At 47.5% G+C, this 27,074-nt stretch overlaps 2 protein-coding genes across 10 annotated transcripts in view; both read right to left on the bottom strand.

The window, feature by feature from the left end:
- ITGAE (integrin subunit alpha E) overlaps positions 1-10,365 on the bottom strand; it is an 82,485-nt gene extending 72,120 nt beyond the window's left edge. For all 8 annotated transcript variants that reach the window (XR_003792096.1, XR_003792097.1, XR_003792099.1 and 5 more), the window contains exon 1: positions 10,033-10,365. Coding sequence is in view for 3 of the 8 variants with exons in the window: in XM_029213341.1 (XP_029069174.1) it covers positions 10,033-10,066 (34 nt within the window). In the remaining 5 variants the exon portion in view is untranslated. The remainder of the gene's footprint in view (positions 1-10,032) is intronic.
- A 6,987-nt stretch (positions 10,366-17,352) lies between these two features.
- NCBP3 (nuclear cap binding subunit 3) overlaps positions 17,353-27,074 on the bottom strand; it is a 29,448-nt gene continuing 19,726 nt past the window's right edge. Inside the window, exons 10-14 of one of the 2 annotated variants that reach the window (XM_029213353.1) lie at positions 25,171-25,465; positions 23,510-23,664; positions 21,849-22,010; positions 20,557-20,719; positions 17,353-20,088 (exon numbers count right to left, since the gene is read on the bottom strand). In XM_029213353.1, the coding sequence (XP_029069186.1) occupies positions 19,980-20,088; positions 20,557-20,719; positions 21,849-22,010; positions 23,510-23,664; positions 25,171-25,465 (884 nt within the window). In that variant the 3' untranslated portion in view covers positions 17,353-19,979. Of the gene's footprint in view, positions 20,720-21,848; positions 22,011-23,509; positions 23,665-25,170; positions 25,466-27,074 lie in introns of both variants that reach the window. The other variant, XM_029213355.1, reaches the window with a different exon arrangement.

The raw sequence follows: 27,074 nt of genomic DNA, 5'->3' as shown, positions 1-27,074 counted from the left end.
TGATATTAGCACCTGACAAGAGCGACACATGAAAGGAAAATTAGCCATCTCTCTCTTTAACGTAGATGCAATACTGCTAAACAAAACATTAGCAAATCAAACCCAGGGGTATATAAAAAGCATAATACCTTACAACCAAGTGGAGTTTATTTCAGGAATGCAAGAGAGGTGTGACATTCGAAAAGAATCAATTTATTTATCACGTTAACAGAAAAAAGAGGAGAAAAAAAATCATATGATCATTATGATAGATGCTGAAAAAGGTATTTGATAAAATACAATACTGATTTGTAATTTAAAAAATTCATAGCAAACTAGGAATAGAAGGGAATGTCTTTAATCAAGAATATCCACAAAAATCCTTCAGCAAACATCATTCTTTTTTTTTAATTTTTATTTTTTAAAAAATTTTTGGCCATACCATGCGGCACGCGGGATCTTAGTTCCGCAACCAGGGATAGAACCCGTGCCCCCTGCGGTGGAAGTGCAGAGTCTTAACCACTGGACTGCCAGAGTTATTTTATTTTATTTTTATTTTTTTAAATTTTTTAATTTTATGCCACGCAGCTTGTGGGATCTCATTACCCCGAACAGGGATTGAACCCATGCCCTCGGCAGTGAAAGCATGGAGTCCTAACCAACCACTGGACCACCAGGGAATTCCCAACATCATTCTTATTGGTGAGTTATTGAAAGCTTTCCCCCTAAAATCAGAAATGAAACAGGGATGCTGACTCATACCACCTCTATTCAACATTTTACTGGAGATTTTACAGAAGTAAGAAAAAAGAAAAAATACAGAGCACAAAGATTAAAAAGGAAAAAAATAAAACTGTCATTATTTGCAGATGACATGATTAAGTAGATTGAAAAATCCAACAGATCCACAGACATTGAGAATTAATAAGTGCCCTGAGCAAGGTCATGGGATACAGAGGCAAAATACAAAGAACCATTGTATTTCTATGAACCATCAATGATCAAATGAAGAATGAAAAATTTTAAAAGACGCCGTTAACAAAAGCCATAAAAAAATCAGATGTCTAAGAGTAACTCTAACTAGACATATGCAAAACCTCTACACTAAGAACTATTAAAAGATTGGGGGAGATTAAAGATCTAAAATGAAGGAACAGATGATGTTCATGAATTAGAAGATTCCATGTTGTTGTCAGTTATCACTATATTGATCTATAGCTTCAATACAACCACAATCAACATCCTAGCAAATTACTGGGGGAAGGGTGATGTTCACAAGCCAATTTTAAAAATTTATATGAAAATGCAAAGGGCAAGAATATTCAGGCACTCTTGAAGAAGAATAACAAAATTTGGGGACTTATCATTTATCAAGATTATTATAAATTTATAGTTATTAAAACAGAATTATATTGGCACAAGGATAGAAAATAGATCAATGGGACAGAGAGTCCAGAAACATATGGGCACCTGATTTATGACAAAGGTGACGGTGAGGAACAGTGGTGAAAGAATGCTCTTTTAAATAAATGGTGCTGGGTCACTTGGATATCAATATTGAAAAAAAAATTAATCTTGACTCTTCTCTCACATCATACACAAAAAGTCAGTTCCTGATGAACTGAAGATTTAAATGTGGACTTAGATAGACCATATATCTAAATATGAAAAAGGAAACAATGAAGCTTTTAAGAGAAAACAAAGGACCTTGGGGTAGACAGGTATTTTTTAAACAGGACACAAAAAACACTAGCTATAAAGGCAAGAATTGATAAGCTGAACTTCATTAAACTTAAGAACTTCTGTTTATCAAAAGACATCATTAAGAATGAAGAGGCAAGCCACGGAGAGAGAGATGTTTGCAATACAAACATCTGACAAAAGATTCCTATCAGAATCTGTAGAGTTCCTACAGATCAACAGAAAAAGTCATGTAAGCCAACAGAAAAAGGACATTTCACAGAAGAGATTATCCAAATAGCCAGCAATCATATGAGAAGGCACCATTAGACTTCACAGAAAGGCAAACTGAGATCACCATGTGATACCACTACACAACCACCAGAAAGGCTAAAATGAAAAAGAAAATACCAAGTGCTGACAATGATGTGGAGCTACTAGAACCCTCAAATACTGCTGGTGGGAATGTAAATCGGTACAATCACTTTAGAAAACCGTTTGGTAGTTATCAACTAAAGCTGAGCACATGCATAACTCGTAACGCAGCAATCCTACCCTAAGGCAAAAACCCAATAGAAATGTGTTCATATATTCACAAAAAGACATGTACAAGAATTTTCATAGCCTCACTATTCATAACAACCCCAAACTGGAACAACCCAGATATCCATCAACAGTAGAAAAAATATGCTGTGGTATATTCACCAGTGGAATACTCTACAGCAATGAAAATAATCAACAACAAGGTGGGTTGGATCTCATAAATACAGGAGCAAAACAGAACATACTGTATAATTCCATTTATACAAAGTTCAAAACAGGCAAACTAATCCATGGTATCAGACGTCAGGAGAGTGGTTACTCTTGGGGGTAAGGTAATAACTGGAGGGGGCCATGGGAGGTACTTCTGGGATGTTGGTAATGTCCTCTGTTTCTTGAAATTGGTATCAGCATGTGGATTTGATTTAATCTGAAAATTCACTGATCTGAATTTGTCCATTTTTGCATGTGTTGTCTTCAAAAAAGTTTACATTAAAAAATAATAATTGTGGGGAGCGGGGAGGGATAAATTAGGAGTTTGGGATTAACAGATACACACCACTATATATAAAATAGGTAAACAACAAGGATTTACTGTATAGCACAGGGAGCTATGTTCAATATCTTGTAATAACCTATAATTAAAAGAATATGAAAAGAATATATATGTATATGTATGTATGTATAACGGGATCACTTTGCTGTACGCCTGAAACTAGCTCAGTATTGTAAGTCAACTACAGTTCAATAAAAAAATAATAATTGCAAGTGTCTGAAGCACATTGAATACACAAAAATTCCAGGGGTTCATAATGATACTTAAAAGACAGAGAGAAAACAAAAACAAATCAAAACACTGCATTTTTCACCATTGGAAGTAATGACGGCATTATGCCCTTACTCTGAAAATTGACTATTAAAGGGAAAGCATTAAGCAATTTTCTTGCCTTTCCTGTATGCGCTGCATTTCAGGGTCACCAAATGGTCCTAGTTGACGAGAAAAAGTTCTTTACAGAAGAATCGTTACTAATGAATGCGGAAGGAATAATAGAACCATAAAAACACAATTTTGCAAGTCATAACGAAATACAATTAATTCAGGCCACGATCATCAATGGATAAAACTACTTAGATGAAATTTTGATAGAGCACTTCACAATTAGGCTGACCCCCCCGACCCCAGCCCGCTAGTTCATCTCAGTGCTGCTAAGAGTGGGCCCCCCAGGCATGTGTGCCTCCTAGTGTGACCCCCTAGGAAGAATACTGGGGCCCAAGACGCTGCATTTCTAACAGCTCCCATGTGATGCCCAGGCTGCCAGTCATCAGACCACACTGAGAAGCAACTCTCTAAAATACGTTGGCAAAGGACACAGACAAAAGGGAGTGAGATAAATGCAGGACGTATGGCAAAATCCTCCTGATTGTTTAGAGGATGCTCGCCAAAAAAGTTAAACCTGAATTTAATGAAGGCATTAGCCCTAACTTCCAAGTTTCGGGTAATGTAGGGGATTGAAGGACAAATCACATCGAGAGGAAGCAAACGCACAAACCCTGCAAGATGTTCTGCAAGACAAGCAACTGCGCTCTGCAGTAAAGAGAAGATTTGAAACAGACACACAAACCTCAAAAATGAGCAAGGGGGTCACTCTCTACTAAGAAAGGCATAGCAACCACACGTGGTGTGTGGGTCTTGTTTGGCTCTTGATCTGAACTGTTAGAAACAGACATTTTGAGAGAGTCAGGAAGATTTGAGTTAAGAACTGGGTATTAGATGATACCAAAGAATTACTATTAATTTTGTTGGGTGATGAGAACATTATGGCTGTGTAAGAAAACATCCCCAAGTACTTCAGAAATGCGTATTGAAGTACTGAAGGGTGAAATGACTGATGCTGGGGATTTTCTTTCAAACAATGCTTCCGAAACATTAATGTGCAAATGAATCATCCAAGTATATTCTTAAAAATGCAGGGCTTCCCTGGTGGCGCAGTGGTTGAGAGTCCGCCTGCCGACGCAGGGGACACGGGTTCGTGCCCGTCCGGGAAGACCCCACATGCCGCAGAGCGGCTGGGCCCGTGAGCCATGGCCGCTGAGCCTGCGCATCCGGAGCCTGTGCTCCGCAACGGAAGAGGCCACAACAGCGAGAGGCCCGCGTACCACAAAAAAACAAAAACAAAAACAAAACAACAAAAAAAATGCAGATTCTGATTCAGTAGGTCAGGGAGTGGTGCTAAGATCCTAGTCTGACCGCCGCTAAGCGATGCCAAGCTGCTGTTGGTCCCCAGACCAAACTGTGAGCAGCAAGGCTTCAAAATACTTTGGCAAAGGAAACAAAAAGGGACAGTGAAACACATAAATGCAGCAAGCGCGGCAAGATCTTGATAGCTGTGTCATCTGGGTGATGGGTATATTGGGTTTATTAATGTTATTTGCTTTAGTTTTGTACATGCTTAAAACTTTGTTAAAAACCAACCTTCCAGGGACTTCCCTGGTGATCCAGGGTGTAAGACTCTGCGCTCCCAGTGCAGGGGGCCTGGGCTCGATCCCTGGTCGGGAACTACAACCCACATACATGCCACAACTAAGAGCCCACATGCTGCAACTAAAAGATCCTGCGTGCCGCAACTAAGACCCTGTGCAGCTGAAATAAATAAAACATTAAAAAAAAAACCCAACCTTCCAAAGGCTGAAGGAGCAGGCACCCTGTGAGAGGGTAGTGTCCACTCTCTCCTCTCAATTCCCAGTCCCCTCCCCCAAGCCTGGCACAAAATAGACATCTGTACTTTATTCCTTTCCCTTTATACCTCTGCCTTGCCCGGAATGATTGGTGGTGACTCATAAAAATACACCATGTGCTAAAATAAAACTTGTTTTAAAATAATGGGGCAGGTCAAAAAAACTAAAAAGGGAGAACTACCCACTTCTTACAAGGGGTGACTGGAAGGCATTCTTTCCCCTTTTTACCATCTGTGTGACTTAAGAGACATGAATTGAAACCCCTGTGATAAGTCCAGCCTCCTCCCCCGGCATCCATGGTACCTCCCTGCCCAGCCCAGTGTCCCCTCTGCCAGCTCTGCTCTCTGGCTCAACACCCCACTTCCGGAACACCATCTGCATACCACCCGCCGCAGGGCCTTTGCACAAGCGGTTCCCTCTGCCCAATATGCCTTCCTCATCACTCTCCCACCTCTACCCCATCCTTTGGGGCCCTGCCCCAGGAGCCAATCCAGATTCTCAGCCAGAGTACCCCAATGGTCCCTGAGCTCCCTCGGCATCCTGTGAGGTCTCTGTCTGGCTCTGACTAAATCGTGTCTGGGTCAGAGTGATCTGTGATAAAGTCTGTCTCCCCAAAACTGTAATCTGATTTGAGTCACCCATGACACAACCCCAACCACTGAGTCCCGCTCAGCACAGTGCCAGGCCCAGATGAAGTGTCCTGGAAACATCAAAGAGGGACAGAGATTCCTGATCCCCTACCCCACCCCCCACATCCCCATTTTGCTTTGTTCAACGGAGGGATCTTGGTGCAAGATTCTTGAGGGGTGGGAAAGCGGAGGAGATAAGCAGAGAGACCATTACAGCCACCTTCCTTGACCACCTGCTGTCTTCCAGGTACCATACTCTGGTGCTGAGGCTCAGAGAGGTCAGGTGATTGCTCATGGCCCATCAGCAAATTGTAATTTGTGTCTGGGGCCCAGGTCTGCCTATTTCTAAAGCCTTTAATAAAAGCTGGAGGCACTGCGGGGGTGGGGGGGGGTATGCTGTAAACAGAGACCTGGCTCCCTGTCGTGCCAGCAGCTCAGAGCTGGGGCAGAGCTCTGGGTTATCGAGCTGATAATTAGGTCAGTGAGAACATGTTTATGTGTGTGTGTGTGTTCAGGAGTGTCACCGGGTCCGCTGAGCTTTCCCATAAAGCCAGCCAGTGCCTGGGGTCCACCAGGCGTGGGCCGCCTTGCTGGGGCAGACTTCCCCCAGGCCCCTGCCGTGGTCCCTCTGCTCGGGCTGTGCCTCCATCAGGGGACCCCCTCTCTTCCCACTTCCCACTTCGACTCAGAGAAGAGAGCATGAGCCCAGGAGGGAGACAGTCCTGAGTTCAAATCCTCGCTCTGCCACGGAGTCCCCGAAGGACCTTGGGCTTGTCACTTCACCCCAGTCTCCCCATCTGTGACGTGGGACCGTGCAGGCTAGTGGGGCAAGGCCGGGCGCAGCATCTGACATCTTGCAGGCTCAGTATGTGGGTGCTAATGTCAGTGTTATAACCACAAGGGAGGCCTGCCACGTTCTCTGACAGCCTTGCCCGCCAGCTCAAGGCTCCTTCTTGGGCTGCCAGTGGTGAGAGCCCGGCTGAACCGGAGCCTGTCACCACAGCGCCCACAGGGCCGCCTCTCCAAGCTGTCCCGGCCACACAGGCCCGCTGAGTCAGAGTCCCCTCCATCCTGTCAGCCACCACTGCCTGCACCCACCCCCTATCTCCCCCATCACACCAGGCAGTTTAAATACACATTCTCACAGTACTGTTCTTGGTTTAGCAAACTGAACCCGGAGGGGTGGATGCAGGGCAGGGAATGGTTTGCCCGCACATATACAAGAAGCCGGGCCATAGAGCTAGGACTAGATTCAGCCTTCCTGACGCCCAGTCCAGAGCACCCAGAAAGGTCTGCAGGCCGCCTGTCCCGTGGGGCAGCTCACGCTCCACCCACCCGCCTGGGTCTTCCATGTTGAGCCTCATCGTCTCAGCCCCAAACCTCATACCTCGGTCCCCCACCCTGGCCCCCTTCACAGGCTACCTAATAACCATGGCCGACAGGTCTAGAGCAGACAGTGTTGTGCTCTGTGCTAAAGTGCTTCTTCCTCCTAAACATTTCTCGTGTCTCTCCCTCCCCATGCCCTCCTGCCCCAACCCCCCTGGATGGGACCTCAGCAGCGGCTCCTCACGGGACTGTCTGCCTCCCCTTTCTCCAGGACTCTGCCTTCTACACCACAGGCACGTCCCATTGTCACCTCCGGGCTAGGGGCCTGCTGGCCTTCCCACTGCCCTCAGGGTGTGGCCCGAGCTCCCTCAGCCTGGCACTCTGGGCCCCCCACACTCTCCACCAGCACCCTGACCACCCGCATGGCCCCCAGCTACTCCCCAAGCCAGCCTCCCAGAGAAGGTCGGAGGCGTCTGGCTCCTGCGTGGACCGCTCTCCACACCCGGCTGGCCCACGAACACTGTGCTTGTCTTACCTCTGCCTGGGATGCCCTTTCCCCATCCCCTGTGTGTCACCTGAAGTCTCAGTGGGCCCTCTGGCTGGGGACAGAGAGTCAGGGTTATTGTGTGCGTGTGGCCTGCTCCCCACTAGGGCCCAGCGTGTCCTGGTTGTGGGGCGCAGGCAGCGTCAGAGCAGACAGCCTTCTGTTCCCACTCAAACCTCACCCTGCGTCTCCTTAAACACACTCCTCACACCCGGGTCTCTGTCCATACTGTTTCTCCTGCACAGAAAGCCTCCCTCTCACCCCGCACCACCTGTCTGCACTTGCTAAGCACCTCCCCCATCCTCAGGGCCACCATGGACACTACAGTCCCCCATCCTCAATGGCCAAGGTTTCCCATCACACACTTGCACTCAGGTCTGGGGTTGTGCCCCGGGCAGAGGCAGGTCTGACACCTCCCCACTCCCCCAGCAGGATGCAGCAGGGCCCCAGGCCCCAGCCTGAAGTTGGTGCAACAGCAGAGCCGGCCCTGGACTGCTGGCTCGTGTACCACTGTAAGGTTTTACAGGCCACTAGCACAGTTCCCTTCCTCACACGAGCGATGTAGACGCAACCTCTGAGACCCTGGGGGGAGAAGTGAGTGGCTGTGGTCACAGAATGAGTCAGGGTGAAGACTGACCTCAGAACAGCAGGCTGCATGGTAGCAGGACGAGGTGGGCAGCTCCAGGGTTTCAGTGTGTTTGTGTCTACATCTGACTGTCTCAGACAACTGATGTTATCTCATCTGCTCCCACTGATGAGAAGTGGGCATCACCACAGTGGGTGCTTGGGAAGGGTGGAAGGTCAGGCCAGGAACAGTTTGGATTCTCTCCAGCCTAGGGAGGTGCAGCCAGGCACAGGATGCAGGGCCCTGGGCGTGGGGTCACCGTCTGAGGGGTTCCTCCACCCTCCCTGGCATCTCCTTGTCACTTTCTCAGACTCTCTCCAGCCCTTAAGACTCAGCGCCAATCTCACTTCCTCCAGGAAGCTCTTCATGATTGGTCCATCCCTAAATCTCAGGACCTCACAGCTTGGAGAAGAACTGTCACAGTTTCATTTCTCCCACTCAGACTGGCACTGCTGGGGCCCTGATCTTACCCCCAGCCCATAGCATAGCCAAGCGGGGTAAGTGATTTCATTGCAAGTCTGCTCCATCTTGCTCTCTGCTGTCCGTCAGCCTGGGGGGTGCCTTAGCCTCAGAAGGGGTTTGATAAATGTCATCTGGATTGACATTGCTGAAAAAGGTGCTGGGGTGATAGATGGTCTTTCCAGAGGCCACAGGAGACAGAGACAAGCAGGAGACCAGAGTGACACCAGGGTTAGTGTCCCAGGCCATGGGGTATTCTAGAGCTGGGAGGCAGGTAGAGGCTTGGGCTTGAGCCCCGCTTCTACTAGTACTTGCTTGTAACTGGCCAGTCATTACCCCTCTCTGGGCCTCAGTCACCTCCTCTCTACTGGGATGGGGTGGACCAGGGTATGGACACACTTGGTGATGGGGGATCAAAGCCATAAACCATAAAAAGCATTGAGACCTTCTCCACACACCATATGTAACTGAAAGTAAAGGGAAGTCTAAACTGTAAAATAAGGAAAAGGAAGTTCAACAAAGTTTTGATCTTTCCACGATGACTATTTTGATGTTTTTTAAATACCAAATATTAAAAGGTATCCAAAAATGTATGCTTTGCTCGTGCCCCATGCACGTTTGGCCTGCCTCTTGGGTGATCTGGCCCCATGGTGGGTGCTAATTCTGAGCCCCCTCCCAGCCTGGCCTCAGCTCTCAGCCACTGTCTGGCGTTCACTAGCCAGCCCCCACCCATCCTTGGGGAGAACTCAGGCTCCCAGCAGCCCTGAAACTACACCTGCCTGATGTCCAGTCTCATTCTTCTGACCAGCTCCTGGCCAGCGCAGGAGGCCCCCGGGAAGCCTGCCAGATCACTACACAGGACCACCCTCGCCTCAGGCTGGATCTGAGCAGTGCCCAGGGGCTCGCTGACCACGCTTATTTTCATCCCTGGGGCCTAGCGGCTAGGTGCAGGCTCCTGGCTTGGCTTGCCCCAAGGGGCTTCCAGAGGAGTTTTAAAGGCCATATGGGACCCCAGGCAGTGGAGAGGGAGTGTCCCCTCCCCCATACAGGTTCACTCAGGGGCCCTAACGTCAGGAACAGGAAGCAGGCTCCCCCCACGCGTTCGCCGCACGGTCTCTCATCAGTGCTCACCTGCGCACGGGGTCCTCACCCTCGTCAGCTAAACCGGGGGGCTCCGCTGGGCGGGTGGGCCGCACCAGCCTCCACACTCTGGGGACAAGCTTGGCACAGACCTGAGGGGCTGCCTGGAGTGGGTTCCAGGGGAGAGGGCCTGCATGGGGAGGGGAGCTGGCGGGAGGAACAGGAGGCAGAGCCCTGGAGTCCAAAGCCACACGCTGTCAGCAGCCAACAGAGCCTCAGAGGTCCTTCCTACCTGGGGGTCTGACCCACGGAGCAAGACGGGCTTCCAGGGGGAGTCCCCAGACTTTCCCTGCCCTCAGGCTCTGAGCCCCACCAGAGACACGCAGATGGACAGGCTGTGCAGCCCCTCGGGGCAGGGGGTGAGGCTGACTTACTGGTCATGCAGAGCAGAGTGTGGAAGAGCCACATCCTAGCTGGAGCAGAGGCAGCGGCGTGGGCCTCGACTTGCTCAGCTTCCCCCCGCAGCTCCAGGGCTCGGGCAGCCAGGAGGCGGGGACAGAGGCGCACACACAGGCAAGGACCACAGGCGGCAGGCACTTTCAAGTAGACACAGACGCTTCACTTGTACACGGCTGGCTGCGTGGCTTCCTCAGCAGTTGTGGGCTGGGTCCTGGGAGCTCAGAGACACCAGCCAGCCCTGCCCCATCACCCACACTTTGGTGGAACAGCGAGCCGAGGTTTGGCCCGGGAACAGGGCTGGATGATCTCAGCAGCACATGTGTGACGGGCAGGAGCAGTATTAATCCAGCCGTTGTTTATCACCCACGTGGGTGGGTCCCAGCCCCATGCCCTGCCCCGGAACCTGCCACTACACACCTCACCCCAGCGCCTGGCCCGGGGTCCTTCCTACAGAAAGCACCCTCACAGCTCGGGGCTCCGACACTCCGCTGCGCACGCGAGGCCCTGAGACTGCGGAGGGTCAGGTGAGTGGAAAGACCCACGAGCTGCCTGAATCGCTGCCTCAGTGCAGCTTTGGCTGCATTCTCTTTAACACCTGACTACAGCCCATGATATGGAACTAACCTAACAGAGCTCTGGGCTACCAGAACAACAGAAGAAGTGACACTCCATGCATCTTTCAGCACACCTTTGATCCAACCCAGCAGCCCAGAGGACACACTGCCAACAGCCTGCAGTCATGTTTAAATGCCAACTTCACGATCTGTCCAATTTTCCCTGTGTGACCACGTCTGTCGCAGAAGGAAGTCTCTCCCGCACCTCTACTTCCCAGACTGTTGGCCGTGCAGAGCAGCGCTGTCCAACAGAACTCGGCGATGAGGGTCTAGAGCCGCACGGTCCAACATGGGAGCCCCTAGCCACATGTGGCTACTGAGCCCTTGAAATGTCACCAGTCACTGAGGAACTGAATTTTCAATTTTATTTAATTTTAATTAATTTACAACCAAAAAGGCAGGGGACTCTATGTCTCTCTCACATGAATGCCTGCATCTCCAGGGAGAGCACTTTGAAGTGTTAATATAAGTGTTAAAACACAGCAGACAATGGTGATGACTTAATGACTAGATGAAAATCAATTTTATCTTGTTTCTCACAGTGAAAGCCTGCTTGGCCAAAGTTCTGTAAAGACTGATGTCACTTATAACATTCTTGCATTGTTTGCTTTGGTCTGACAAAATACCTCCAACTAGCACGATAGTTCCCTGATGTCACACGGTTGTTTATGAATAGAGATTACGATTCACTGTTTTTCACAGTACATACCATCCAACAGAGAAGTTAAACAGATGGAAAAGCAAAGCTCCAGGTGTGATGAGTCATCTGCCAGATCACGACGAAGATCACCCCAAGTTGGCTTAACCTCGTCACAGGCCAGGGTGCTGGCTGTCTTCCCACACTCAGGGCTCAGTGACTCTTTCCCTCCCTGTTCCCAGTGCCAGGGGTACTTGGCAGAGCAAGGAGGGGCTCCCCTCCCACCACTGGCCCAGAGCGGGAGAGAACAGACCCAGGCCGCAGAGCAGAGCAGCAGTAAGGACAGGCTGGAACCCACGACTGCAGCCTGCTGGAGGTTTCTGAGAGAAAACAGGACTTTGGTTTGGAGTGTGAACTTCAGGACATCTCTGGAGGCCAGGCAGAGTAGATGAGTGGATGCTGGAACAGGTGCAGGGCCATTTTCTGCATCTTTGGAGACTTCCAGAATGCTGACTCATCCTGCATCCATCCGAGATGTATTTTCCAAGCTTGTTGGTGCCGGCACAGCTGACCCCTAATCACGAGCACGCAGGGGCCCTTCAAGCCCTTCTGACAGTAACTGCTGTCCCCACAAACCCAGACTTAAGGTCCTAAGTCAGAGCCAGGCTATATAATGCTCCCGGTTCACAGAGCCTAATGCAAGGCTGGGCATTCAGTAGCTACATCCAAAAGCAATGTGAAAATGGCTTCTTAACTCATTTTACTTTAAACAAATGGTAAGGGACCAACTTGAGGGAATTCTACAACATGACCGGACTGAACACTTCAAAAACGTCAACATCATAAAAGGCAAAGAAAGGTAAAGGAATTGCTCCACATTATAAGAGACTAAAGACAGGATATTAACTGTAGTGTGTGATCCTGGATTGTATCCTAGACCAGAAAAGAACATTATTGGGACAGTTGGCAAAACTGAAGCATGAACCGTGGATTAGGTACTATTGTACTGATTAAAATTATACACTTCCTGAATTTGATAACAATACTCTGGTCATATGAGAGAATGTCCTTGTTCTTAGAAAATGTACACTAAAGTATTACATTTAGGGAGTAAAGGGACGCGATGTAGGCAGGTAACTCTCAAACAGTTCGTGGCTGGTGGGGGACAAGGGGGTGAGGGGGGAGGGAGGGGAGGAAGAAAAGAATGAATAATGAAATGTGGCAAAATGTTCCTTGTTCTACCCTCGAAGCTATTCTGTAATTGTTAAATTAATTCACAATAAACAGTTTTAAAAGTTAGGGGATGGAGGACACATGTTCAGCCTGAGCTGAAAGGACCAACTGCTTTGTCTGGAGAGTGAGTGGAGAGCACAATTCACCAGGGGATGGGGGCTGTCCCCACAGGCCTGCCTCATCGCCCCCAGACACAGGAAATATTTCTAATTACCCACTTGCCTTCTGAGTCCTAGGAGGCTGGGAGGAGGGCGTTTGGAAGAGTGAGGATGTTACTGAGACTAGACACGGGACCGCAGCAGAGGACAGAGCTGGCAAAGGGGCTCCGGGAAGACTGAAAAGCAGTGGTAATCACTCGCATTGACTGAGCGTCAGGAGGGGACGCAGACTCAGTGCCAAGGGCTTCCGCGCAAGCCCTCGTCTGACCCTCACAGCCACCGTACTCGGTTACCCCGATTCTGCAGATGGGGATGCTGGCTCAGAGACAGAGGTTAAGTAATCTGCCCAAGGCCGTAGGGCTAGTAAGTGGCCGAGGTGGACTCAGTCAAATGGGTCTGTTTCCTCCAGAACCAGGACTCTGAACTACAAACCCTACTGCCTTCAGACCCATGGATCAAAATCCCTCCCAGTCTGTGAGCTTTTAAAAAGCAGTGACCTCATTCCACAAACACACACTGGGACCCTTGCATTACTGGGTGCCATGGACTGAACTGTGCCCCCCTCCCCAAATTCATATGTTGACGCCATAACCCCCAATGTGACTACATTTGGAGATAGAGCCTTTAGCAGATAATTAAGATCAAAAAGGTAGGGCCCAGGACTTCCCTGGTGGCGCACTGATTAAGAATCTGTCTGCCAGTGCAGGGGACACGGGTTCGAGCCCTGGTCGGGGAAGAACCCACATGCCATGGAGCAACTAAGCCCATGCACCACAACTACGGAGCCTGCACTCTAGAGCCCACAAGCCACGACTACTGAGCCTGCGTGCCACAACTACTGAAGCCGTGCGCCTAGAGCCCGTGCTCCGCAACAAGAGAAGCCACCGCAATGAGAAGCCCGCGCATCGCAACGAAGAGTAGCCCCCGCTCTCCGCAACTAGAGAAAGCTCGCGCACAGCAATGAAGACCCAATGCAGACAAAAATAAAATTAAAAAAAAAAAAAAAAAGGTAGGGCCCTAATCCAATAGGCTTGGTGGCTTGAGAAGAGGAAGAGACATCTCTCTCTGCAAGCGCACGCACCAAGGAAAGGCCATGTGAGCACACAGTGAGATGCTGTCTGCAAGCCAGGAAGAGAGGCCTCGTGCGAACCCGACTACTAGCACCCTGATCCTGGACTTCTACTTTCAGGCCGTGAGAAAATAAGTTTCTGTTATTTAAGCCACCCAGTCCATGGTATTTTGTTATAGCAGCCTGAGCCGATGATTAAGACACTGGGCTACCTCCTAAAGAATCTCCCAGGTAAAACAGAATGGTGTGTGTGCGCACTGGGGAAGGGGGGCCAAGCGGGGAAGGGAGCAAGGGAGAGGATCTCCTTCTCCTTTCGTAACGGAGGGCTGGGGCGGGGGTGTTGCACCGGCTCATGGAACCAAGGGTGCAAGGGCTTAGGCCTCTTGCTTGCCCCCAACTCCTTCCCGTCCAACTTACACTCCTGATGCTCCTTGGGAAACCTCAGCAAAGATCCTAGAACTGACATTAGCACTAGAAGGAAACCTGGAGGTCATCCCACTTGAGCCCTTCATCTGACAGGCAGGGACACTGAGGTCCCAAGAAGCGAAGGGACTCATTTGGGTTTTTTTTTCAAGTCTGCAGATGAGATAGAACGAGTCCCCAAGGCTGCGGGCCCAGCCCCAGCCGTCACCCCATTTGACCCCCCCCCAAAAGACATTCTACCTGAGCAAAACAGTGCCGTCTCCTGCTCACGGGCCCTCTGACGAACTCTTGCCACTAAGAGGTGACGCATTAAACACATGACAGCCCCAGGGAGGGACGGGAAGGCCTCATCACCTCTCCTGTCGATGGTGTGGTCCCTTGCTCTAACCAACACTGGTCCCGAGGCAGGGGTGACACAGTCTGAGGTAACACAAAATCTCAACTACTGAAGACTCTGTCATCCAGAGGGGGCCTCTGGAATTGCTCCAACAAAACCAGGTAAGAACCCCGGGTGCCGGGTGCTGACTTTGGTGGGTTAAAGACCACCCATACCCTAGAGTTGTATTTATAGCAGAGCAAAAGCCCACTGCAATGCCTCACCACTATTTGAAATAAGCTTCTGAGCCAGCATTTCCCTGACCGCTCCCAGGAACATCCAAGTTCTGTGAAACGTTCATAGAATTTCATTGTTTTAAAAAAGGCTACAGTATTATTTTTCTTCTAAGATTTATTTTATAAACATGTAAGAAAAGTTCTACATTATTATTGGTCAGACTACACAACAACAGTCTGCCTTGAAGCCAGTATGCTGTTCTCAAGTTCATCAAAGACATTCTGTCCTTTTAGTTCTTCAAAGAAAAAAATGGTTTGACTTCTAATTTACTTCTTATTGTGTAAGATTTAAAAGCAAATACTTGTACATCAACTTATTTGTGCAGCAATTAATTAACCTGTGAAGCCGTCATTTGCTGTTAACTTTAATCCAAACTGCCTGTTAGCATTTCACTGTAACTTTAAAACTGCTCCGCGCGACAGTGGGAAGCCTACTTTAGGCAAAAGAGTTGTTGCCAGGAACGAGTTGTTTCTTTGTGTCTTCTTTGGGCTGCTGTCACTTCCTCACCAATTGGATCAGATGCTAAGAATCGGCCCAGCAGTCTCTCTTTGGGGCCTCTGATCCACCCGCCGGCTTCCTTTCTTGGTCTCCTGGGTGCAGATGAATGCTTTCTAAAAAATATTCTGGATTATCTACATGACTCTCTAGCAAATTCTTTACAAAGCCAGGTAAGCTTCAGCTCAGATATAGCCAGATCATCAAAATTTGAACTTCACGGAGGTCTACTTAATGAGATTCTTTCTTATGCAAGCGCGATTTATGCACTTGTGAACAACCTTCCTCTTTTTTGAATGTGGTAGTCTCCGCTAGAAGCAGACTAGCCTGCAGACAAAGGTGCCAGAGCTGGGTTGGGTTCCCACAATTCATTCATTTGCCAAACACTTTTTAGGCACCATTTACTCTGGACTGGCCTGGTAGGAAGAACAGAGATAACAACATGAAGAAGCCTGCTCACAGGGGCTGCTAGCAGGGAAAACAAAACATGAAAATAAAGTGTTGTGTGTACAAGGCAGAACCACGAGGACTAGCTGGTAAGAGGATGCTGGGGCTTCAGAGAATGGAGCTGCTCCAGCAGCTGGGGAATTCCCACATCCAGCTATGTGTACAGGGGATCTGCCAGGTGCCAGGCACGGCACTCGGACCGGGGAAGCCCATGACCAAGCCAGACGTGGCCCTGCTCTCACGGAGCTCACAGTCTAACAAGAAGACAAAGTAGGAAGACGGAACTGTGATCCAGTGTACCGGTGTGCTGGCTTGAGGGGGTACAGAGATTTGGCATTACATACATATTTCACTTAGGCAAACAGTATGGTATTTGTCTGAAAAAGTTAGGAAAAAAAAAAGTCAAGGAAAACAGTTTTAAGTCATTTGGGCCATTCCATCTGCCACTCCGCTCCCTGAGCAGACAGGCGGGAGGGCCAGAGGTGAGCTTGTGCCCCTGCTGCTCCCGTGGCCTGTCTCAGTTCCCAAGAGCCTCTTCAAAAGCGAACTGCTCGCCTGAGTGTGAGTCTAACACCTACAAATAAGTGTTGCTTGCATAACACGGCCCTATTTGCAGGCTAACCACTTCTCCTGGTGCTCAGCGAAAGAAACTGTGACCTATTCCTGCACAGGCAGGAACCAGCCGCACTGCACCCTGCGAGAATGGTCTTCAACATGGCGCCTTCCTCAAGGTGTCTGAAAGGAGTTTTGATTACACTCAATTTTTATCCTAGGCATGACTTTATAACCTAACCCTGGAATGTAACAAGACTCCTTCGTGGCAGTACCACGGGACACATAACAGGGCCAATAACCTTGCTCTGGAAGTTGCAGGTAGCTTCCTGGAGAGGTTTGTAAGTCCTTGAGGATGAGGGAGAGGAGAAGGCAAAGCTGAAGTGGGATGAGGAGAGGACCAGGGAGTCACTGGGGGAAGGAACAGCACTGAGCAAAGTCTGGGAGGCTGGTGAGATCAAGATGCCTCCAGGAAACCAGCAGGCAGAAGGTCGGGGAGGATGGGGAGAAGAGGCTAGAGATACTGCCAGAGGCTAGATCTTGACCAGCCTCGTGAGCTGTCAAACGAGTTCAGAATTTATCCCATCGGCAATGGTGATGCTTTTAGGCAGAGGAGTAATAGGAATAACCTTTGTAAGAATGTTCATCCTGAAGCACATGAAAAGGTGCCCAACATCATTAGTCATCAAGGAAATGCAAATCAAAACCATAATGAGATACCAATTCACATCGAAACATAACAAGTCTTGACAAAGATGTGGAAAAACTGGAACCCTCATACGTTGCTGGGGGGAATGGAGAATGATGCAGCCACTTGGAAAAACGGTCTGGCAGCTCTTCACAGGTTAAAGATAGAGATACCAGAGGACCCGGCAATTCCACTCCTAGGTATATAACCCAAGAGTAATGAAAACATATGTCCATGTAAAAACTTGTACGTGAATTTTCACAGCAGCCTTATTCATAACAGCCAAAAAGTAGAAACAACCCACCGGTCCATCAACTGATGAACGGCTAAACAAAATATGGTATATCCATACGATGGAACATTACTCAGCAATAAAAAGAAACGAAGTACTGATATATATTACAACATGGATGAACCTCGAAAGTATGTTTAGTTAAAGAAACCAGTCACAAACAGCCACAAAGTGTATGATTTCCATTTATATGAAATGTTCAGAACAGATAAATCCATAGACACAAAAAGTAGTTAGTGGTTGCCAGTGGGGAACAGGGAATGGGGTACTGCGAATGGGTACAGGGTTTCTTTTTGATGATGAAAATATTCTAACATTGATTATGGCAATGGATGCACAACTCCGTGGATATACTAGAAGCCACGGAAATGTACGCTTTAAATGGGTGAACTGTATGCCATGTGAATTACATCTCAGTGAAGCTGCTAGCAACACCGAAAGTTCATCCCAGCTGCAGTGTGCAGAATGGAGAAGGAGAGACAGGGGAGAGGAACCAGTGAAGAGGCTGCTGCAGGGATGGAGTGGGAGAAGACAGTTTCTGACCTAAGGCGAGGGACTCATGGGGTCAGGCTAGAGGAGGCCAGGGGAGGAGGGGTTCCATTGTGTGCTGGGCTCCACAAGCTCTCCTGGGTAGTTGGCACCTCTCCCAAGGTGGAGAGTGGAAAACAGAAATGAGGTATCTGTAATTATTATCAAGCAGCAAAATGTATCTAAAATCTCGTATGTGTAAAGACTAAACCGACTGTCCATCTTTGCTCCCCAACTCCCAAGAAAGGGCCTGGGCTTCCAGAACACTCGTAAGACGCTGCAAGATCTGAGTGCTTGAGTGGGCTGGAGAGTGAGAGGCTAAGGCCAATAACTTTGGGAGATAAAACTTAACGTCTTTAAAGGTAATTTTCTGGACTGTGCGTGTTTGTGAGAACTGCAAGGCTGCTGAAGTAGGCATTTTTCTTGGTCACAACAGTTTTAACTACACACCACCGCCCTTCCTGAAAGCCTTCCTTGATCCCTAGCAAAAGACTGGTGAGGGCTGAAAGGCCATGGGACAAGTGGGCCTGAACTACTGGTGGGAAAGGGTCATGACTGGGAAACACAAGGGAAAGTCTGAGAAGGGGAGTTTTCTGAACACTGCAGAGAGCATGTCAGTGGGGACCCTGACCACGGGGACCTCTTTGTCTCACTAATGGCCCAGAGACTGGAGTGGGGTGGGGGTAGTCCCGTCCACAACCTCATGCACACCCTCAGTTGTCTCCTTGACCCTCCCCGCACCTGCCGCAGATACTGGTGCTGGCCAGCCCGCTGCAGCCACCGCTCTGAGACAGCAAAACACCATTAAGACGCACCAACGAAGCCAGCGGCTCTGGTACCAGCCCATTCATTTGCTAGAAGGGGAAACTGAGGCTCAGGCCCACGGAGCAGAGCCAGGGGTCGGCGTCTCTGACTCTACAGCCCCTGCACTTCTCACTTGACCAACCGCCCAGACCCTGGCCCCTCCTCAAGAACCTGGTTCCCAGCTGTGTGCTTCATGGGCAAAGAGCTGAGAAACCTCAGAAACCTTAGGTCTCAACTGGCAGGGAAACCAGAACCAGCTCTTTCCTAGAATCCCACTAGGAAGCTGAAACATACCATGGTTACATGCTCTCATCTTTCTACAGGGAGGGAAAAAGCAGGTTAACCAACAAAACATGGACAACACAGTTCTTGTTGCAACTCTCAAGTCTCCCCGCCTTTCTTTATTAAACAAAGCGTTCGTTCCGCCCTCCACCTCACCGCACTGCAATCAACTAATCATGTGACCATTAGCTCAGGCAGAGCAAAGAGCTCTAGAACCCTGAGCTGCACTGGGTGCTGAACATTCCAGACAGGTGAGGGGTTGTGACATCACACAAGCAACACGGGCTTTATTCTCTTTAACTCCTAAGCTCTACTGAATTGAAGTAAGACACTATTTTTAAGCCTGCAGAGGAATACAACACTAAATACTTCAAAATAAAAATCAGACAGGAAGACAAAATAACCTACCACCTTCTCATGGTAAAATAATCTGAAAGGAGTTTAGAAATAAATGAACTAAAATTTCTGTAACTATTACCTTATTTGCCAGTTTTGAAGAAGTCTTCAAGTGCCAGAACTTGGAGACAGAAAGAATAAATATCAGTGTATCACTTCTGAAGTGAAAATAAATGACAGGTTCCCATCTCAGGTGGATGGGTTTTTTTCCCTACAGCGGCCAAAAAGCAAGTTAAGCTCTATGTACAACAGACAGACTATACAGTTGGGATCATTTAAAAATAATGCGGCTCCCCTCTTTGCCTTCTTCCAAAGTATATAATATATATTTAACAGCACATAAGAAGACACCACTTGAGCTTCCCTCGTAGCCAAAAGGAAATATTTTCACATATAAAAATTAAAAATTTTAAATCATTAATATTTTTTAAACATAATACAGACTTAAAAATTGTTCAACATTAACCCATGACCCCACCCCTAGCACAAAAATCCACCCCAAAGTCACAGTTTTTCGTTCCTAAAAATCCCACAGCACTGAACTTGATCTTCACTGCAAGCTGATTGCTAACAAGGCCCCCTAACAGAAATCCCCAGGGAGGAACGAAGGGCGATCGACGCTGCGGCTCTTATCTACCTGGGCGGCACGGGTGCACCTCTGAGGTCAGGTCCATGAGATTCGGCCCCCACACTAGGATCCTGGAAGGGTGAGCTGGCAGCTTCCCTCATCTTCCCCCTCGAAGGCTGTCCAATAAGCACCTGGGAATTGACTTTTCTTGGGAAAAGGGTGCTGGTAACAGCTGTCAGGGCCAAGGCAATAGTGAGAAGTTCAGTTCTCTGCTCTTTGGATGAACTGTGTAAAACATTTCTTTTAAAAGACACAAGGTTAAAAATATTAAGAAAAATGTCTACAAAATCTGGAGGGCTGCCTTTTCCTCAAAGGGTAAAGCTTGTGGGGTGGTGGGAAAAGAAATGAGGGCCCAGAACTATTAACTCTGCAGCAAAAGATTAGATAGATGCCCTTCAAAACATGTCACATTCTTAAGATGTCTTGCTGAAGTAGCAAGAGCGGAGAGTGACTGCGTGAGCCGGAACGGGAGGGGCGCCAACTCCCGCATGGGGGGGTTCCTACTGTGCACCCCACCCTGCAAAAGAATGTCAGGCTTCAGGGCAGCTGCCTTGGGCCCCAAGGGCATCAGGACTCTGCCTCTGAACCAGAGCTGCTTTCCCGACTAACTTCAATCTGGAGAGATGGTAAGTTATCTAACCGGCTCTTCTTTTGGCGAGACTGTTCTTTCTCCTTAATCAGAGCCCCCCATGCCCTCTGCAGCTCGGAGTCATCTTCCTCTGTGCCGGGCGCCCTGTGATCCACTTTCTTCGTGTTCTTTTCTTTGGTCTTGGGTGCAGATCCTAAGCGATTCCATAAACTACCTGTTTGGGTGAGAAGGCATTTCAGCTCTGGCAGTCGATGCTGAGAAACAGGGGCACTGGCAACACCTGACGTGCAGGAAGCACGGGGCGGGGGGCGGGGGTGGAGCCAGCAGGGCGGCTGGGGGGTTGTCCGTGGCACCTGCAACCATGGTGCAGCCTTGGGCAGATCCTCTCCTTTCCCTGGCTGCAGTCCCCTGCCTGCAGACTGAGAGAACTGGACCCAACGGGAGATTCTCTCAGCTTGGGGATATGTGCCCCCCCCGACCCCACCCTACCCCATGATAGGCACATCAGAATCACCTGGGAGGCTGCTTATACTACACCTGCCCCTGCCTGGTGAGACTCACCATTCCGTCCGTGGACAACTTCATTCTGCCAGGACTGGGCCATTCCCAGATCTTCCCAGCTACAACATTCTGCAAACTGATGGGCCTGCTACACTGTCAACTTTCAGATTCTGCCCACTCTCCATTAATTTTTCAAATATTAATAGTTAACAATAGAGAAATACACAGAATTTCATAAGATAGACACTCTGTAAGGCAATTAAAAGTTTTATTTATAAGGGCTTCCCTGGTGGCGCAGTGGTTGAGAGTCCGCCTGCCGATGCAGGGGACACGGGTTCGTGCCCCGGTCCGGGAAGATCCCACATGCCGCGGAGCGGCTGGGCCCGTGAGCCATGGCCGCTGAGCCTGCGCGTCCGGAGCCTGTGCTCCGCAACGGGAGAGAACACAACCGAGACCGCCCCGCGAAAAAAAAAAAAAAAAAAAAAAAAAAAAAAAAAAGGTTTTATTTATAAAAGCTATAACAATGTGGAAAAATGCCTATGATAAGATGATATATGAAAATAATAGTATATTTATATGGGCAAAGACTGGAATAGCATGAAACTAAAAAGTATTTGTGTTAAACAGAAAGAATCAGGGGTGGGTTTTCTTTCCCATTTTCTAAATTTTCCACACTGTTACCATTATGATGACGATGACGATGACTATAATGAAAGAGGAAAAATAATTTATTTTGGTCATATGCTATTTCCTGCCTTCTGCTAACAAAGTATTTCTGTGCTACACCCATTGTCTCTGCTCTTACCCAATTCCCTTCCCCATCAGTTTTCAGTGTTACCAACCTGATTTCTTCTCCCGAGTATCAGAGTAGAGGCCTTTAACATCTTGCCTGGGAACACCTAGCCTACTATGTACATCAGAAAAGGGCTCTCTCCGAACGACTGGGTTACCACTAAAAGCCTTTTCCGGAGAATGTGGTCTTTTTCCTAATCGCTGGCGTATATCTAGAAAAAGAAAAAAAGTACTACCGTGACCACGTGCATATGCTTTGCTATCTGTACTGTCAACCTGAGATCTCTGCAGGACCTGGTACCAAATCTCCCTGAGATTTAGACACGTGCTGGACATGGGGCCCAGCACAACCAGGCTTTTAAGAGCCTTCCCTCTACAGAGTCTGGATTCTCTGGGAAAATTCAAATGAGAATCCCCAGGGGCTCACAGGGGGAAAAAAACCTTAGCTGACTGCTCCAGAAAGGAACTTCTGAGGCAGAATTGTCTGCTTTGTGTTTTCTGTAGTAGGATCAAGCAGAGCAAATAATTTACGAACATTTCGGCTGACAAGAAATACTGCAAGCTCCCTGAGGACAGAAGCCGCAATCTCTGAACATGTAAGAAGTTCTCAATAAACTATTACATTGAACAATAGTTGTAATGAGACTGACAAAAAGCAAAGGATCAAGGGAAGATGTCCCAAATCGTATTTGTTTTTCCTCCAAGCCCCCCCCCCCCCGAAACCTGCCTGTCCTCCTGAGCTCCCTCTCACAATAACAGCAACCACAAAAACACATTTATTAGCAAGTCCCTGTGCTGGGCTTTCACCCACCTTGCCTATGCTCTCTGAGGACAGCACCCCCATCTTTCAGCCCCTCAGGCCTGGGCCCCTTGGCTTCTCTCCCTTCCCTCCCGCAATCCCCAGCGCTGAGTCTTCTTCCTCTCCAAGGCTGACACTGTCATCAGTTCTGCCTCCACTGTCCCTGATCTAGTTCAGGCCCTTGTTACTCACTTAGCTCTCTGTCACACGCTACGCCTCCACCAAGTTACCTTCTAAAATAGATGTAAGATCAGGTTACTTCCCGCCTCAACAAATTAGGTTTGCCAACTGAGATCCTATTTCCTCTCCGAGGCCTCACTCCACAGCCACGTGCTCTGAGAAGCATCCCACAACAGATCTTCCCCCAACAGATCCACCTCCCCGCTCTGCTCCCACAGCCCACTGCTTACAGTGCCCTATCACAGCACTTACTCCATTCTGCTTCAGGTGGAATTACCTGAATGTGCGCCCTTATGTTTTTCCATCTGAGTTCTATGATTACTTTGCAACCCCTGCAAAGACTTCTAACACTCCCAGCGTCTAGCCCTGGCACATAGCAGGCATGGCCAAGTACCCACTATATGCGTGTTTGCACATATAAACTAACCAGTTCAAACTCTTAACCATTTATACAACAACCCGAGTTAATTTCTATTATCCTTATGTATAAAGTATACCAATGACATACAGAGTAAAATAATTGTTTGGGACAAAAATATTGAAAACGAGTATTGCAAAGTCTGATTAAATTTCATGTCCTAAAGTGCCAATGCCTAACCCAAAATTTAGAAGTGATGAATCAGGACTACTAAATTGGTCCGTAAATGACAGCGTTTTATCCAAGAACCTATCCCTGTCTGCATTTGCTTTCTGGAACTCAGAATGAAGCCCAGATACACAACTCAACAATACCTGTTTTAGTACTGCTGCCAGGTGGCCGTGGACGTGTGTGTTGACGTTTTTCATCTAACAAATGTCGGACATCTGCAAATTTCTCGGGTGTTAATTTGTTACCAATTCGGTTTTTTATATTGCTTGTAGATAGAGTATCTGCCTTCATGGAGTTCCTTTAAAAAGGAGGGTGGGGGAACAGTAAACCAACTTGAACTGTGGGATAACACTCATACAACAATCTCATACACTCTGGAAAAACAATTTAAGAAACCCAATCTAACATGGCCAACATTCACTTACAACACCATAAACCAGTAATTATTTGCTTACAAAAGCCAGGACCAGCCTGCTGTAAAGAGGCTGCTTGGGGTTGAGCAGGCCCCTGAGTCTTCCGGGGTGGTTTCCGCACACGGCATCTGCAAGCTATCGCAGAGCACGTACCTGCGAGCCCCCTCCTCCTGGGACAAACGCTAAGTAGAGGCCTGCAGAGGGCTGGAGGCCTCTGCTCACCCAGGCTGTGATCTGGCTACAGTCTAGACACAACGGAGTCTACAACCCCTTTCGTTAAAGGACAGGCGTCTCTGCCAAAGACCTCTCCCACCATGTCAGGGGACGGGTTCCATTATTCGGCAGCATTTGCCACTGGAAAGTTCTCTGAAAACTAAAAATAAGGATGTGAACAAGGCCATACAAACCAACCAGCTTAAAAGTTTTTTCTTCCCTTTTCCCAAACACACCATCAAGAACTCTTAGAGAGCACCCCAGCCTCGAGCCCTCTCTGAGCCATGCATATGCAATCTGCCCTCAGGAATCTGCTCAGCTCCACTGGTCATCAAAGAACGCATATTAAAATAACTGTATTTTTTCGTCCATGAATAGCAAAAATCAGAGTGATAATACCTAAGGTTGGTGAATTATGTAGGCAGCAGGTGGTAATTTGAGTAAAACCTTTTTGGAAGGAAATTTAGCAACATCACATTTTGAAACACGTGCCTTGACTTATGCAGTAACTAGAATTTATCTAGTTGTTGCAACAGTAAGAAAACAGAAATCCAGGGAATCCCCTGGCATCCCAGTGGTTAGGGCACTGCTCTTTCACTGCCGAGGGCCCAGGTTTGATCGCTGGTTGGGGAACTAAGATCCTGTGAGCCGCATGGCGCAGCCAAGGGAAAAAAAAACAAAACAGAAATCTCCATCAATAAGGGATTGGTTAAATAAACAATGACACTTTCAAATCAATGGACTACATACACTTGAAAAATTAGCAGATGTCTACACTACATTAAATGGAAAAAGCATATGTCAAAACAATATAAACAGTATAACTTAACTTTTGTACAAAGATATCTATAATTTCTCTATGTGTTATGTATACACATACAACTAGCAGGAAAGTAATTCACCCAATTGCTAACAGTCGTTCTCTTAGAAGAGGAGACTACAGGTGACTTCACTTTCTATATCGTCTATAGCTTTTATAACAAGGATCACCTCTTGTACATTAAGAGGAAAAATCAGATGCTTTTATTCAAATTCTACAAAGGACTGAAATTAGAAAAAAGTGGATATAAAATTAAGAGGCATTAAGAAGAAGTTAGTAATTGGTATTAAGAAGAACTTAGTAATTTTTTAAATCAAATTAAAAGCCAGCACTGATGAAAAGAAAAAAATATTTTTACCTGATATTTTTCAGCTGAGATTCCACTTCGTCCGCATACATCGTCATTTTCATGCTCTTCTTTGGCGAAGGGGTGGAAATCATTTTCAGTTCGAGATCATAGTCCATTTCATCCGAGTCTGAGCCGCTGGCACTGGACCGCCTAGACGTGCTCCGCTCCCGGGTCTGCTTGAGGGCTGGGAGCTCCTCGTGGTACTCCACCACCACCCTGTCATCAGCATCCATGTCCTGGTCCTCCTCTTCCTCCTCCTCCTCTTCCTCCTCCTCGATGGGTTCCTCAGGAACATTCACTAGTCCTAAGGAATTTAACCAAAAAACATTAGGAAAAGCCCTAAAACTAACAAATCCAATTTTCTATTCTACATCAGTGACCTTTTTAAAAGATGGGATTCCCATCCTTAGAGTTTATTGGGGCATTATGTATAATAGTGCTAATCTGGTTACCATTCTGATCCCGACAACAAAGAATGTCTAGGTAAAGTATGAACGAGCAGCCTGATGCCATATTACAAAGTTATCTAAAATGCAGACCCTCATGATTATTCACAGATTCTGTATTTGTGAATTTGCCAATTTTATTTGTAACTCCAGAATCAAAACCCATGGCACTTCCGTGGTCATTTGTGGACATGCATAGGAGTAGCAAAAAATTTGAGGCACCAGCCATGCATGTTCCCAGCTGCGGGCAAGCAAAGCCACATCTTTTTTGTTTTATCTCTCACACTGTAAACAAGTGTCCTTTTTGCAGTCCAGTGAGTGCTAATTTTTAACACTTTTGCGGCTTTTATTGGTGATTTCCTTGTTTAAAATAGCCTCTGAGCATAGTTCCAAAGCTGTCTAGTGTTCCTAAACACAATAAGGCTGTGATGAGCCGTATGGAGAAAATACGTGTGTTAGATAAGCTTTGTTCGGGCATGAGTTACACTGCTGCTGGCCTCGAGTCCAATGTTAATGAATCAACAGTATGTAGTAAATGAGGTGTCTTTAAGCAGAAACACACACCAAACAAAGTTATATATTGATCAGTTGACAAAAATGGTGTGATTAGGGCTTCCCTGGTGGTGCAGTGGTTGAGAGTACGCCTGCAGATGCAGGGGACGTGGGTTCGTGCCCCGGTCCGGGAAGATCCCACATGCTGTGGAGCAGCTTGGCCCGTGAGCCATGGGCACTGAGCCTGCGCATCCGGAGCCTGTGCTCCGCAACGGGAGAGGCCACAACAGTGAGAGGCCCACTTACCGCAAAAAAAAAAAAAAAAAAAGGTGTGATTAGAGTCTCTGAATAGTTTTCAATGATCACGGTGACTTTATAGAACATAACCGCCATGAATAATGAAATGTATCTTTAAAAGTCATGGAAAAATGCTTGTAAGTGGAATGCTTGAAGCAGAATATAAAATATATGTCCACAACAGTTATTATAGTATTTATTGTGAAAAGAGACAAAGGAAAAATGTAAAATGAAATCAGTTGTTAATCTTGGAGTGCTAGAATTAGAGGCAATTTGTTTTTTAATTTCTTTAATATGAATATAAAGATTATATAATGAAAATAAAAGTAACTGAAATTGGAAAAGCCTAACTGTGTTATCAGAAAAGTATGTGCGTTAAGCTGCAGATTTCAAATATACAAGTTTGGATATTCACATGAAATTAAAATGTAGAGATTTCATCTCTCCCTGTCCCTATTACAATGATAAATGTGTATGCGTGTTATTCTGTGTTTGTATGCTGACTTGGCTGGTTCGACAAAGCATATAGAAGATTTTCACAGATCAGATTCAAAATAAACAAATCTTTATAAAACATAATGAAAATGGTTCTTTCACAATAAGCACCAAAAGGAAGGACGGACGGAAGGACGGAAGGAAGGAAGGAAGGAAGGAAGGAAGGAAGGAAGGAAGGAAGGA

Source organism: Monodon monoceros, unplaced genomic scaffold (assembly GCF_005190385.1).
Source record: "Monodon monoceros isolate NGI ecotype Baffin Bay Population unplaced genomic scaffold, NGI_Narwhal_1 Super_Scaffold_9, whole genome shotgun sequence".
Lineage (NCBI taxonomy): Eukaryota > Metazoa > Chordata > Mammalia > Artiodactyla > Monodontidae > Monodon > Monodon monoceros.
Note: the sequence above shows the minus strand (reverse complement) of the source record. Positions and strands in the feature narration are given on the sequence as shown.